This window comes from Phyllostomus discolor, chromosome 1 (genome assembly GCF_004126475.2).
Source record: "Phyllostomus discolor isolate MPI-MPIP mPhyDis1 chromosome 1, mPhyDis1.pri.v3, whole genome shotgun sequence".
Lineage (NCBI taxonomy): Eukaryota > Metazoa > Chordata > Mammalia > Chiroptera > Phyllostomidae > Phyllostomus > Phyllostomus discolor.
In genome coordinates this window covers 81403993-81420581 of record NC_040903.2, presented here as the reverse complement: position 1 = coordinate 81420581, position 16589 = coordinate 81403993, and the positions used below count along the sequence as shown (strand labels likewise).

The following is a 16589-nucleotide window of genomic DNA, read 5'->3' as shown; positions in this document are numbered from 1 at the left end:
TTCATCTAGATTTATGCAACAAAAACAAAATGGACACACTATTTCTAGTTTTAAGAGATAAACTGGAAATCTGATTACTACAGGAACAGATTGGACAAGATGGCCTGAGAACTTCTAAAATAAGAGATTGGTTAGAGTGTGGGAAATCTGGTTGCAATGAAGGGTTTCTCTCTGGACATTGCTTTAAGTCCTCATTCTAGGCAATAACCAAAAATATGAGACATAAAATAAAAACTCTCAATTGTTGCTTCTCTCAACCAAGTCTGATGAAATGGGTGCATTTCAATAGCAACGTGAAAAACACGTACCTGAAGACTGCGAGGGTCAGAGACCAGAGCACTAAAGGCTTCCTCAGTTCAAACTTCGCCCGCTTGTTCATCACGTGCCGACCACCAAAGATAAAGGCAGCGTACAGAGCAGAAAACAGGAAAGATTTCTTCCTGTGAACAAACAAAATGCCAAAATCTTATAAAATAAAAGTCTAAGCAATTTATTTTTATCCATTAAAATTTCTACTTAGTCACTATTTATCAACTTTTATACCAGTCCCTTCTTTGTAAACACTGAAAATGTTTTCTTGGGAACGTGCCCCTTCACTAAAGAGACAACTTTTAGTCCATTTGGCAACAAGGCGCTCTTGAATCCTCTCTTAGGGAAGAACACAGAACCACCAAAAGTATACTTCCCTAAAGCTTTAGGCTTGAATCTAACCAAATGTCTGATTTTACTACCTATTTATAGGAAATGCAGGGGATAAATCCAAATTGTGGGACATTCTGTAGGGCCACTGAACTTATTCTTCATCAAATCAGTAGTATGGAGCCCAAATCTGAGACTATTGTAAAGTAAAAGCGACTTGAGATAAGTAACAATCAGATATAATACCTAGAGCTTTTTTGGATCCTTAATTTGAAAAAGACATTTTTAATAAAACCAGCAAGTTGTCAGTCAAAATTTTAAAAGTACTTCATTAATATTTAGGGGTGAAATTATGTCTTGAGTTCGCTTTAAAATTCCCAGGAAACAAACAGAACCAAAACAATATTACAGGTGGGGAGATGAAACAAGATTAACTAAAGGCACGATAGAACACGGGGGCTCATTATTCTCTCTTTTTGGCAATCAGGTTTACGGGGACTCTTAGTTGGCAATGGCTAAGGAACACCAAATGGAATGTCCTGGTTCTGCTGGCTTACTACTGTGCCAAGGAGAAGTGTACAATAGTGTTGATAATGCCAAAAAGAACAAAATCTTTTACAGACAATTAATTCAACAAAAAGTAACAGAGGCCTTGTAAATAATTTAAGTATCTGAACATACTTCCTGAAGAAGCAATGTTTCCCTTAAAATGGGTATTCCCCACTTGATTACATTAAAACGAAAGGGTTGAAAGTTACAAGGCATAATACAAATAGCAAAATGCATTAACCTGAAAAGCATTATTTGTCAAATGTTTCGTTTTTTTTCCCTTAATCACTGACATGTACTGCTGACTCATGAGGGATCTTACTATTTACCCAAGCAACGCTCCCGACTCAATGAGAGCAAGTGACCTACTTGGTGAGCACCACCAAATGAAGCGAGTGATGCCAGAAATCAAACCATACAGAAGGGTGGGGCAAATCACTTCCTGTGAGGTTTGCAAACTCTCTCTCGGAAACACAAGACTTGGTACACAGGAGTGCTTATTAAATATTTGTTGAGTGATCACCGTCTTTGCATATCAAATTTTCTCACAAGGAAAATACCTCCATACACGGTTGCTCAGCAAACACTAAGTAAGTTTACAATTGTACTTTCTTGGTAATACATTAATAACTAAAGGATAAAAGAGTTAGAAAAAAACATACGATCCATTTTTTTTTCCTCCAAAAAGAAAAAGACTCTATAGTTCACACAGAAGCAAAAAAGTGGGACAAATTTATGGCAACTTCACTATCGAACATTTCGAGAAGAAGGTACTTTGGGCCATAAATTTATCATTTATCATTTCACTTCTTTGGATCTTGCAGGTGTACAGCATTACTTTTAGAGTCAGAATGTGCATTTACACTCAGATAGGACTCACTAAAGAAAAACGAAATTCTATCAAGTTAATGTAAGCAATATAATATCAAATAGTAGATATTCTTTTTAACATAAGTAATGATAAGTGAAAATAAGCATAGTATTATGATTTAGAAAGTGATTCCTATAGTAAAAACAGCGCTTAAAAGCTTTCTCATTTAATCTTTCTAATCATCCCTAATGCAGGTAGTGTCATCATCATTTTATGGCCAAGGAACCAGGCTTAGAGGTTAAGTAACCTCAGATCTCCCCACTTTCCTGTGGTCAACTCTCAGGGACAGGGAAGGAAGGATGTGCCTGATGTGCTTGCTCTCTTATGTGCATATACGAGTTCCTTAAGCCTTCCTACTGAATTCCGTGATCATCATGTAACTGTGTAGTACCCTGTTCAACTGTGAGAAAAGTAAGAGGCATCTCCACACGCTCATGTTTCCACATGCTGGGCATGGAACACTTTGATCCAACCCCCCTTTCCTTCCCAGAGAACAAATTATTGCTTGTTCAATCTAATCTAAGTTTTGGTTTTGGTTAGATTGTGTTACTTGAAATTATGAATCAAGTTAAATGAGTGTCTTTATATGATACTCCCATTCTAGCCATTAAGGGGAAAATGATGTGCCTCGAACAACCAAGAAAAGACTAAAAATCTTCCCTCTGTATTTTTTTGTCTCATTTCTTCAGTTCTAGAACGAGAACTAGTCCTAATATAGCACTAACTTCCTGGCAAGGACCGTTCTTCTTTTCACATGTTTTTAAAAGATCCTTCACAAACCTTCAATTCCACAGCCAGGATAATCAAGTGAATCAATGTAGACACACAGAATTTGAGAGTTGCAGGGGACCTTAGATGGAGCCCAATTTCCTTGTTCTACAGAAGAGGGAACTGGGGGCCAGCGAGGGTGCTGATGACATTGGTAGCTCATGGTCACAGAGCTGCATACTGAATGCATTAATTGTCTAGGCTATCCATATCTGGGTCATAGGTAGTCAATAATGTGAACTGATATGCTATAATAAAAATGTTGCATACTATATACTATATAAATCTTATGTGATAAAATTCAAATACTGCTTTGGGTTAATTTAGAATTAGGCTTAGCCTTCTTCTACAACAAGGAATCATCTTAATGAAGTATTAACTCTTACCTCCGCAACTGAGTAATCAAAATATATATCATTTATAGTTGAATGTATTATGATTTTTCCAGTTTGCTTAGAAGAAGGTAAAATTTTCTTTAGCAAGCTGGGTTGGGTGAATTAAAATTGCCTTTAGGTCCTGACATCTGGTAAAGGTTCAATTATAGTCAAAACAAATAATGACTTGCTGCTTACCCACTTACTATTTAATGTCGATCAGCGATTTTCAACATTTCACATCTCATGGCACACACAAACTAATTACTAAACTGTCATGGCACACCAAAAATATATTTCTTGCTGATCTGACAAAAAAAGGTATAATTTTCATTCATTCACACCAGATGGCTATTGTTGTGTTTGCTGTTGTCATTTTATTTTTAATTTGACAGTCTAAGGGAAAAGAGGTCAGTTTCCCTGACTAAATAGTCAGGTACCGCATGTTTTAAAAATTCTTGCAGCTCACTGCTGTAGATAAATGACTTCCCTAATGTCTCAATGGTAACGCAGTAATACTTCAGATTCTGGCCAGCCTTCATCGCTTGGTACAATGTGGCACTACATTGTTTTATTACCAGATAACTAGCAATTTCTAGATGGCATGGACTCTTCTTCTTTAATAAATCTTAAATGTACACTACATAGCACGACCCTTGACTGTAGGTGCTTTTTCAATACTTCTCAGGATGGCGACTCTATAGCTAAAAAGTAATAGCTATAGCTTAACTTTTTATAGCTTAAAAAGTAATTCTAAGTAATTTCGAGGTGATCGACTGACCAAGCAAAGAGTGCCCAGATGGGGTACTGATGTGCTGTACATGTATTCACCATCTTCTCCTTCCATTTCTGTCATCAACATGAATGATGGAAATTGCTCCATATCTAATAAAACCAAATAATAGCTTTATCCTTAGAGACTCAGAGTTCTCCATTATGCTACCTTGTTCCAAAACACTCCCCAGATATTTTTCCTGTTCTTCCCAGAGTAGCTACTCAATATTTGTATTTATTGTCCAATTGAATACCACTCTCAAAGAGCATGTATATGTTCAAATGCTTTTTTTTCCAATTTCTGGGATTCAACTGAAACTAGTACTTAGCTTCCAACTCTTTAACATTTACATCAAGATCTCTGTCAGCAGACTTGCTCTCCTTGAAGAGTCAAACAAGTTTATTTGAGAATGGCGAAACTTTCATGTGGGTAGCATTTCAACAGAGGATAATTGCTAATGAGCACCTTCAAGAGGTGGCCTTAGCTCCTTTATGTCTGAGTAAACTTGTTTTGTGGCTACAGTACATGTGTATGGTTCAACAAGTTGTGAAAAGTAAAAATTAAGCTGCAAGGGAGAATAAAAAAAGGAGATCTAAAAACATTTCCTGCTTTGGCTGATAGCTACTTAGCTTACAGAAAGTTTTCATGTTCTAAGTTGAAGAGTCTGAAGCTGAGGAAAATTGCCGAGTGTTGAGGCCACGTCTCTTTTAAGATTTCTTTTAGTTCAGATGCTGATTCCAGTCAGGACACAATTCAAGGTTCTAAAAGTAATTCTAAGGCCACAATAAATTGGAGACCCAGAGACTGAAGGAAATAATACACTGCTTTTCGCCAAAAAGTGGATATCCCTGGTGGTTACAATTTCCTACAAATAAAAAGGAAGGTTTGTTTAAAAGAGATTTTCAAGTTGTGCTGTTGGAGTTCGAGCCAGGGCTGGATTCTGTCACAGTCTTGAGATTTCAAGGCCCTGAAGACTTCACGCAAAGGCATCTTTCTATTTTAAAAACAATGGGAATTTCCCAGCAATTTTTGTTCACAAGTAAGTTATAACTGAAAATTAACTCTGTGCTCTGAAATTCTGACAAATAATGACAAATTATTTGACAAATAATGCTCTGACAAATTCTGACAAATAATGTGAATGTAATAAAATATGTCCATAATTAATACAAATGGATAACGACTTTATAACCGCAAGACAAAACCTTGACTGAAGTAAAGGGCACTATTGTCTGTTATATTTGACCCAGAAGATCAAATAATGTATGATTTATAAGCTCCTTTGACTTGCAAACACCTCTTTCTCATTCTGCTTTCCCCTCAAATGCTAACTTAAAGATCACAGGTTCTCCTTATTTATTTTCTTAAAAAGGCAAGAAAACCATTTTTTTGCAACTCAGTTTTTGGATTGTTGACGCGGAACATGATCCAAAATGGTAGAGTGGATTCAGTAACTTGGTCACACGTCTATCCCCTTCCAGGAGAATACACTTCTCTCAGAACAGATCTGTTAGAGAAAGTTGCTTGTACCTATCTGTCAACATAATTTTTTCCCTTTGTCATCTTTTTTAAAATCTTGATAAATTCTGTTTTCTTGTTGGCTTCTGTTTTATAACTGAAAATAGGATTTTGGGGGAGAATATATTTAAAAAATGTTAAATAAAAATGTCATCTAATGTAATGGCAAAATACTAATTAAATACCATTGTTTCATTACATATTTTTAGTTGCTGATGAAAAATGCTGACATCCATCAATCCTTTCAAAGTTTAATGGACTTTATCATTTTCCTTTGCAGCGTGGTTCATATGCCATTGAATAAAAAAGTAATAATAAACCAGTCTCTATGTAAAAGTAAACTCTGCCTTGGCTATTCTAGTTAGACAGAAAAAACTGTGTTGAAATTAAAAATGTTTGACAAAAATTACGAGGAAGGAGATACAAGTGTCATGAGAAAATGCTCTGTGGAAAGAGGGCTATGAGGTAGACACTTAAGGCTTTGGATGAAAGAACAGAGGCAAGAGGCATTTGGGATGGGAAGAGGCAGCAGCATCCCATGGGTTGCAACCATGGGGGAAACTCCCAGCCTCCCAGGAGAGTCCATTGAAAAGACCCACAGGGTCTTAGAATGTACACAAACCTACCCACCTGGGAGTCAGCACCAGAAGGGCCCAACTTGCTTGTGGGTAGCGGGGGAAGTGACTGAAAGCCAGCTGAGAGCCGAGCAAGCAGCACTGTTCCCCCTCTGACTACTCCCCCACATACTGTGCCACAACACCCTGGCGAGTATCTAAGGCCCCACCCCTTACAATGTAACAGGTGCACCAAGACAAAAAAATACGGCCCAAATGAAAGAACACATCAAAGCTCCCAAGACAGAACTAAGTGATGAAGAAATAGACAACTTATCAGATGCAGAATTCAAACACTGGTAATCAGGATGCTCACAAACATTGTTGAGTATAGTTGCAAAATAGAAGAAAACGTGAAGGCTATGCAAAGTGAAATAAATAAAAATATGCAGGGAACCAAGGGAAGGAAACTGGGACTCAAATCAACGGTATGGAACAAAAGGAAGAAACAAATTTCCAATTGGAACAGAATGAAGAGACAAGAATTCAAAAAAAATGAGGAGAGGCTTAAAAACCTCCAAGACAACTTTAAATGTTGCAACATCTGAATCATTGGGGTGGCCAGAAGAAGATGAAGAACAAGAAAATGAAAACTTATTTGAGAACATCATGAAGGAGAACTTCCATAATCTGGCAGAAGAAATAGACTTCCAGGAAGTCCAGGAAGCCCAGAGAGTCCTAAAGAAGTGGAACCAAGGAAGCACACACCAAGGCACATCATAATCACATCACCCAAGATTAAAGATAAGGAGAGAAAGCAGCAAGAGAAAAGGAGACAGTTACCTACAAAGGAGTTCCCATTAAGACTATCAGCTGATTTCTCAAAGAAACTTCACAGTCAAGAAGGGGCTGGAAAGTAGTATTCCAAGTCATGAAAATCAAGGACCTACATCCACGATTTCTCTATGCAGCAAAGCTATCATTTAGAGTGGAAGGGCAGATAAAGTCCTTCCCAGATAAGGTCAAGTTAAAGGAGTTCATCATCACCCAGCCCTTATATGAAAAGTTAAAGGGGCTTACTTATCTAAGACAAAGAAGATGATAAAAAATATGAACAGTAAAATGACAACAAAATCATAACTATCAAAAACTGAATCTAAAAACAAAAACAAAAGCAAATGAAGCAATCAACTAGAACAGGAACAGAATCCCAGAAATGGAGATCACATGGAGGGTTATCAATGGGGAAGGAGAGGAGGGAGAATGGGGGAAAAGGTACAGGGAATAAGAAGCATAAATGGTAGGTACAGAATAGACAGGGGGAAGTTAAGAATAGTATAGGAAATGAAGAAGCCAAAGAATTTATATGTATGACCCATGGACATGAACTAAGGGGGCGGGGGGAAAGTTGTGGGAATGAGGAGTGCAGGGCAGAGGGGAATAAAAGGGAGAAAAAAATGGACCTTGAGAGCTTGTTTGGAGGTTCTAGCAGGGGAGCACAGCTACTCCTATGCCCTTCACTGAAGAATGGTCCTCTCCTCTAGTTCGGAGGGTCATCCTCTTCAATGGAGTGCGTAGCTTTGGGAGGAATGCACATGGATCGGTGAGGGAGGAAGGGGACATCGGCTTAGCCAGCCAGATCAGCCAAATCAACCCTGGTAATCAATGGGGTGACAGATGTTGCAGCCATATTGCCCTCACATCCAAGAGAAGAAAAAAATGGGACAACTGTAATAGCATAATCAATAAAATATATTTATAAATAAATAAATAAAACAGATTGAGTCATGTGTGTGCCATTACATGCACTGGGTGAGAGAAGGGGGGTGATGCTAATGGCTTGCAGAAAAATAAATGAAGAAGTGCTGGTTTAGGCCATGAGTAGGGAGCACTGGTAGTCTTTGAGCTGGAAATGGGCAGAACAAGAAAGGATCTGTCCACAAAGAAACTTGGCTTTGATTACTTCTGTTCTAGCGGGCAGGAGTGGGTGAAGTCTGGTGCTACATCTCAAAGTCAATACACTCCGGCATATTCTCCACCACCCACATTGGAAGCTACATGAGTTACCAGAGTGCACATGTGACCTGAAGGAGGTTCTTTAATGAGCTGCTGCTCTTTGCAGGGGTTATCAGGTGAGACCATGTTTACGTTTCACTGACTTAAAAATATGGTGACCACTCTGTAAGGTATATAAATGTTGAATCACCTTGTTGTACACCTGCAACTAACGTAATACTGTATGTCAATTACAATTAAAAATAAATTTTAAAATCAATGAATAGCCTCCCGGTCTGAGAAACATATAGCACATTGTTAGTTTAATTGTGGCATTATTTCAGTGAGGCCAATGTATCCTAAACTCAGTGTCCTGACTTCTCATATAGAGTCAGTGTCTGTTTTGTCAAAGGTATTGATTGCATTTTAGAGAGATGGAAAAATATCTTTGAAGATGGGATTTCATAAACTCATCAGGAAGAATCAATTTCAAAGCTAGAATCAAAGGTTTTAGAGAATACTTATTCAAAGAGAGAATTAAATTCTATTCTTTCTTTGATGAAGTTGGTAGTTTCTTATCTCCTTAGAGAAAGTAAAGCTTACTACCATCTCCAGATAAAACTTAGCCAAAAGTCTATCAATGGTTTTATTAGACAAATTCCCTCCTATCTCAAAGCAAACTAACAATGAGCTCCCCATTGACAAAATAACTTGCAGTTCATTTTGTTTGACAGTTATTGCTTTCAATATTCTCATCCCGATTGTTTGGTACTGAATGTCACTTCAAGTTACAATTTCCAAGTGACTGTCTTACATAATATATCTCAGCTACCAACACTAGCCATGCAAAATCTGAAGTCTAGTGGCCATTTAAAAAATGGTAAGTTCTCAATAGGAGAGGAAGCGTGAAGAAATAATATCCAGAAAGTGGTTTCATCAGTAATTTCATTGTGCTAATTCCCCATTTAAAAATGGTCTTTGTTCAAAGAACTAGAAGGCTTTCATATGAATTTCCAAAGAAGAAATGCTCACCTGTTAAGATTATTTTAAAACACAGTAATACAGTAATAATAATACAGAAAGCATACTGTAACTTGGAAATGGCTCCTATTAAGAAAGAGCAGTGAGTGACTTCCGTCACCAGGTTAAACTTTACCTCTTACAATCTCAAAATCTATTACATAATGTAAATGAGGTATTAGTAACATTTTTCCTGAATATGAAATTTGCTTGGACCAGAAGTTGTACAACATATAATTAGGGGCTTGTGTCAAGGCAGCAAGCTTAAAAAAAAATCTTGTCATCCGCAATAAAGGCTTGCTAACCACAGAAATATAAAATATTTTTAAAATATAAAAATAAAAATTAGAGTCAAATAAAACAATCTATTCCCTGGTTGTCTTCATCCTTAAGAAGCCCTGAATGTTCTGTAGATAACAGATTTATCTGAGAGCTGGAGATGGAAACTACAAGTGAAAAAACCACTACGATGGAATGGAAAGTGGATTTTAGGTTTACAAGACTAAGTCCAATTCAGACAGAAGCTTCCCAGATTTAAATCAAAATGCCAGCCGCACAGATAACTATATAAATGAGCACCAACATCTCCAAATCTGAGAGTGCTTTCTTTCCTCTCCTCAAGGGCCAAACATTTGGACTGAAATATGATCCATTTCCTTATATTTATAAAGAGTTTTAGGCATGACTGGTGTGGTTCAGTGAATTGAGCGCCAGCCCACAAACTGAAGGGTCCCGGTCAGGACAGAGGCCTTGGTTGCAGGCTGGGTCCCTGGTTGGGGTTCTGGGACACGCAGCTAATTCTCATACATTGGTGTTTCTCTTTCTCCCTCCTTTCCCCTCTTTTTAAAAAATAAACAAATAAAACCTATATATTTTTTAAAAGTTTCAGTTTACACTCATTGCTTCAGACAACTGTAAAGATGCTAAAAAATACTACCAAGGAAAAACTTACATGTTTTCATGTTAACTGTTAGGTGGCTCAACATACTGTTACACTAATTTCCCCGTGATGTAACTGTTGAAAGTGGGGGAGGAAAGCAGTAAGAAAATATGTCCCAAGTGCAATTTCTGGATGAGGGAGAAAATAGCTCAGCAGTGATGAAGATTATTTCATGGTATAAGTCACAAATAATTTTTGTCCCCAAAATCAAATCTACAAAAGAAACTAACCCTCTGTAAAAACTAGCAATGGCAAGCTTCACTATCTTATTAACAAGGTGGTAAAAATGACAGACTTTTTTTTTTACCCATGCCACCCAATTACCCAAGAAATGATGATCAATTTCATTTTGCTCTTAAAAATGATACTGTGGCAAGATTTTGATTAGCGTATTCACGTTGCTCCTTCAGAATCAGAAGGCTAATTTACTGACATAAGGCAAGGCCCATAGACTAGTGCTGAGAACTCTGATAATGAGGAAAACTTGCCTACTGAATTGGATTGCATTACTCTCCTGTTGCTGCTGTAACAAATTCCCACAAACTGAGCGGCTTAGCACAACATGAATTTATTATCTTATAGTTTTGGAGGTCAGAATCCTAAAATGAGTTTTATGGCGGCTAAAATGAAAGTGTTCTCAGGACTGCGTTCCTTCCAGAGGTTCTAGGGGGAAATCTGTTTGTTTGGGTTTTTTTTGCTTTTACCAGCATCTAGAGTCTGCCTGCAATCCCTGTCTCATTCTCCATCTTCCAAACACATTGCTCTGACCTCTGTTTCAAGGATCCTATCATCTTCTCCAGCCCTGTGATCACATCACCTTCTCTGACTCTGACCCTTGTAAATACATTGGGCCCAAGGGATAATCCAGTACTGTGGTCTGGAAACATTCTCCAGGCTTAAGGACACTGGGCCCAGATTGCTCCAGAAGAATATCCTCAGCTCAAATTCTTTAACCTAATCACACATGTGCAAAGTCTCTTTTGCTGTGTAAGGGAACGTATTCCCAAGTTCTAGGGATTCATTCAGACATGGTCATCTTTGGGGGGGCTGTTATTCATCTTACCACATGGGTTAACCTGAGCAATAGTAAGGTCTAAAGCCGTTTTTTCTACTGCAACACACACAGCAATGTTCTACAGTTGGCAAAACCTTTCATCTCTATTCTTGTTTTGCAAGATCCAAAGCCATTCTCTTCCTTCCAGCTCAAGAAAGTATTTTAGAATGAATGCAAGCACAGAGTCACACTTTTATGAGTTGTCCTGAAGCCACTCATAAATATTTAAACTCAAGATATCAGTGCTTGAGCTCTTATTGATAGCATATAATATCGCATTCCTTACTTATTATATACCATGTACCGTACCGTAGCATATACCTTACTTACTGTATACCTTGGACTAAGCACCAAGGCTTAGAATTTGTAAAATAGTTTATTAGAAATTATTAAAACATACTCAATTTATACCAACTGTCACAAGCCACAAGCTCTAAATTGCCATCTTATACTTTACAACAACAAAGATTATTTGCCTTGTGACCATCTTCTGAATTTTAATCTGAATTTATATGTCACAAGCTGCATCAAATATGTGTTCCTATTTGCAGTAATCCAGGGGTATCACACGTCATCAGTCTTATTGTTAAATCCATAATGAGTCTTCAACTCAGGCAGCCTAATGAGCAGCAGCGTTTGACACAGATGGTGGCTCCCTCTTTTCTATAACGCTTTCCTTATTTGGTTTCTAGGACACTATTTTCTCTCATTTCTTCAACTTCACCGCCTGTTTTTTTCGCACTCTCCTTTGCTGGTTCCCTCTCATCGCCCCACTCTTTAACACTCTGGAGGGCTCCCAGCGCTGTCTGTGGACCTCCTCTTTTTTCATCTGCACCAGTGGGTCTCAATGGGGGTGGAGGGGAATGATTTTGCCTTCAGGGGCTATTTGGGCATGTCTGGAGGCATTTTTATTTTGTGGTTGGAGGAGGGTTGGCGACTTGCATCCAGAGTACAGAGGACCTGATGGTGCACAGGACAGTTCTCTACACAAAAGGTAAGTGGCCCCAGTGCCAACAGTTCCAAGATTCAGAAACCCTGGCTAAGGGAAATATAAAAAAAGAGATTATGAAAAGAGAAATTGGAAAACTAAAGAGAATGTATGCTGAAATGTGACACAGCCTCAAAAACACCCTCATTGTTTGGGAATGACGTCACTTACACTTCAGATATGCTCAGGCTAAACGGCTTCAAACAGATTCCAAGCAGAGAGTAATGAAAGTTAGGTTCTTGTTTCAGATCGGTTCAATTTAAATTGTAAAGTAGATGAAACAACCAATTTGAATCTATTTTTACCTTCACAGTTCTAGAATTAGGTTTACTTCTGCCTGCAATGAATCCAGGGCCAGCTGCCCCATGAAGTCCAGAGCGATCAGTGCTTACAAGCTGATTGCAATGAATGCCATCCAGAACTGGAATTCAGAATTCGTGTGCCGGCAAGAGAAAGACACAACCTAAAACTGAAGGTCAGTCACTGCCAATACGACCCCCACCGCACACATAAGTTCAAGTTCTTTTTGAAGTAGAATTCTAGTTAGTTCCAGCCACCCCACCATGACCCAGTCCTACCCTACAGTATGCAATAACTCCATAAAAGCCAGCCCTAACTTGGCCCTGGATGGGACCATGTTGTAAAAATACATTAGACCACCAGAACTTACAACTCATATTGACCTTATACTTTTCTAAGTCATTAAAGTATGACAATTTGATAACAATGAAGGTTTCCATGACAAATTTTTAAAAATGAAGAGTAGGAATATCTCTATTTTGTACATCTCAGAATTATATAAGAAAAACAGGCACTATCACAAAGTATGCCAATTGTAATGAACAAAGTCTTTGAATAAATTATTGATTGTTTCTTTCAGCTACCACAGGCCTTGGCTCCCCTACACGGGGCCGTGCTGGGAGACCGACTCTCCTGGACGACTATGGGCTCAGCTCCACAGGCTGAACAGGAAGCTGTTCTCCACCTTGTGCCTGGCAAGTTTCCACAGAGGAACCAGACCGAAACCTGCCAGGTAGTGTCCCAAGCCGGTTTAGGAGCCTTTTATCTTTATATCTGCTTATGTTGTTTTACACAAAGACTTGCACTTGGCTGCTTTTTCCTTGATTTCCAGGTTCCAAGCCAGGAACAATGATAAAAGTCCTTTTGGAACAAAAATGTTTAATAGAAAAATCCTTATTATCTATCAAAAAAAAAAAAAAAAAACAAACCCATGGAGTTAAAGAACACTGCTCCCATTTCTTCAGATTTAAAGGGGAAATTTGTTTTATATTTTGCAAGTTTCTTGTTTACTACTAGATTGTGAGGCAAGAATATTTTCTTCTTCATTTGCATGTCAGGTGCATCCTGGGTAGACAGGGGGTTATCAAGCAGGGGTTCTGAGAAAAGACACAGCACTGCCCATAGCAACCTCTTCTTTGACCAGTTTCCAAAGGCAGTAAAAGTGCTTAAGGAGAGACAAGCGTGTATGTGACTCATGGCTTCTTAGAAAGGCAGAAGGCTGATCCATCCTGCCATGTCCCACAAGCATTCCCCGGGAAGGGGCGCTAAGAAGGAATGCGTCCTTCAGATTATTCACGAGGCATGCATATGCTCTTCGGTCAATAGCTAGCAGTCGCTCTATAGAGCAAACCTCAGCCTCTGCGTCTACTATTCCCTTTTACTTCTCTTGTTTGTCAAGAGCAATTTACTAAGTAACAAAGACTTAAGACTTAGCTATGCTTACACAGAAAGGTGTCCCATGAAAAATTTTTAAAAAGTAAAAAATAAGAAATTTGACAAGTGATTATTCAAGATGTATCCTTCAAAAAAGCATTTTGAACCAATCTGAGAAATTCTAGAGGCCTATGGTGGTCAGGATGGTGGAGTAGGTAAACACTGTACTCGATTCCTCCCACAACCACATCAAAATTACAACTAAACAAAAAACAACCATTATTGAGAACAGCCTGAAATGTAGCTGAACAGCAGTTCCACACTGAGGGCATACAGAAGCCATGTGGAGACTGGTCGGAGGGACAGAGATGCAGAGCAGGCTGGTTCCACAGCAACATGTGGCGATTAGAGTGGGGAGGGATATCCTGGCTGCAGAGATCCCCCCTGAGGAGTGAGGAATCCCAGTTTCATCAGGCTCCCCACAGCCCTGGGTTCTGATGCCAGGAAGAGAACACACAGTAACTTCTAGCTGTGAAAACCAGCAAAGATTGTGTCTGAGTGAGATGGCAGGCTTCTGGAGTCCCAGGTGTTCCTCTTAAAGGGCCCCCACGCGGACTTATTCGGAGTCTCTCGTTCAGAGCATCAGTGCTGGGGTAGCAGCTCAAAAGGCACCAGGGACATACAGGAAAGAACTGAATTCTCTGGCATCAGGCAATGGCTGGAGGGGCAGCTTTCTCCCAAACAGAAGTGCTGGCTGAAGCCATTGTCTCTTTGCTGAGCCCTCCCCCATGCAGCCACAGGTGGGTTAACAGTTTGCCTGGCCTTGGTGATTCCCTGAGACCCTGTCCCAACCAACTTGCTGGCCCACTGCTGCAGACTTTCCTAAGATCTCTCAAAGGTTCACAAATCACAAACAAGCAGCATCTGGCCCTGTACCCCTTGCTAAGCAGCCCAAAGCCTGGCACTAGAGGCAGCAGGCCTCACTTCACAGCTTAGTCTCTACGGAGTGTCTCCAAGCCCAGCACTGCCTGTACTGGCCAAGAGGTCCCAGAACCAACATAACTGGTAGTCAGCTTCAAGCCACATCAGAGCACCACCCAACCGCCTCAACAAACGACACACTCAAAGCGCAGACTCAGCAGGCACTGGAATCCGGCTAAAGTTAATCCTCTGCATGGTTAACCCCTGCACAACAGCTCCTCCACTGTAGTTCTCAGTCAGTCTTCACAAGCAGTCAGCCTGAGGGTCAATCCTTCCAGTGACATGCCAACAGCAAACAAGGCTCAACCAAACAGGGAGGCATCACAACCCATACAAGGGGTACCCAGCTCAGGTGAGCAGGGAGACTGAACCGGGACACCTACTACCAAAGGCAACTCTACCAAGACTGGAGACATAGCAGCTCTATCTAACACATGAAAACAATCACAGGAAGCCAAACAAAATGAGACAAAGAAACATGTCTCAAATGAAAGAACAGAACAAGACTCCAGGAAAAGAGCTAAACAAAATGGAGAAAAGCAATCTATCAGCTGCAGAGTTCAAAACACTGGTTATAAGAATGCTCAGTGATCTCAGTGAGGACCTTAACAAACAGACATGAAACATGAAAGTGAAGATAAATGCCTGGATGCTATAACATTTAAGGATTTACTGAATAACCACAAACTGTAGCTCTTTACATAAATGTCTGGTATAGAAACTAGACATTTCTGGTTTCCAACAGACATTTGCTCCCAACAGACACCAGGTTAAAGGCTGGTTTGAAATGCACAACTGTGTTTGAATTGGATCAAAGTAATGACAGCTCATTAAACTGAGTGCTTACTTTGTTCCAGGTTCTGTTCTTAGTATTCAATGCACTCAAGACACATAGACAAAGAAACAGGAACAAGGTGAAATAACTTATGCAAGAACCCACCGATTTAAGTGGCAGTGTTGGAATTAAAGCTCACGGAGCCAGGTGTCAGGCCCTGTGCACGTAACCACTACCTTGTATTCTTGTCTAGGATGTTAAACTACTACTTCTCAGTTGGTCATTTCAGCAGCAATGGCTTTGTATCATCACGTTTACCAGCTCCCTCTCACCCCCCACTATTCTTTGTGACATTCAGAAACATAAATAATCACTTACACCTGAAATCGACTTGTTCTGAGATAGTATTCCTTTCTTTACGTCGTTCTCATAAGGCTATTGATTTTAACAGACAGAAGTAAGTTGCAGTCTACAGAAAATACTTTCCCCAAAGCTGCCGCATGCTGGAAGCTGACAAATCCTTTTCCAATCTGGTATTTGCCCGCTTCTTCTTTTTTTAATTTATTTTTATTTTTTTTTGTAGCTGACAGCAATATTCCCTAGATCACTTAATGGTTAAGACATACTGGAAGGCCTTTGGCATTTTACACAATTTCTTGCCTTTCTTTCTTCCCACTTAGAATGATTTATTCTCTAGTTCTAGCTATCTAAAAAGGGCATGCAATGTTCCTGAGCTTTCAGATTCTAAAATGTAGTATTGAAAAATTGTTGAGGATGCATTTACAAGACTATATATATGGAAATATATTCATACAAAGACAAGTACTTTATATTGTCCAACTTTCTTATTTATTTAAATGGGAATGTCATTAATGTCACAGGTGGGTCACAGGTTCTATGGGAATTTAAATAGATTTGACATTTTGTCTCAGACTATGTCCAAATGCTTTTATGTAATTCAAATGGCTTTACCTACGTCTACTTTAGAATTGTGTCTTATAACTTTCCCCATGCTACCACCACATTGTGATTTTCAAAAGATCTCACACTCCTCTGACTCGCCTTGCCTTTTAACAGGCCATTTTCATTACCATGAATGCCCTTCCCACCTCTC

The 16589-nt window shown here is 39.2% G+C and overlaps 1 protein-coding gene across 1 annotated transcript in view; it reads right to left on the bottom strand.

The window, feature by feature from the left end:
• The window catches only part of ELOVL6 (ELOVL fatty acid elongase 6), a 127260-nt gene that overhangs the window by 42084 nt on the left and 68587 nt on the right, over positions 1–16589 (bottom strand). The window contains exon 3 of the mRNA XM_028507360.2: positions 309–440. Coding sequence (XP_028363161.1) covers positions 309–440 — 132 coding nt within the window. The remainder of the gene's footprint in view (positions 1–308; positions 441–16589) is intronic.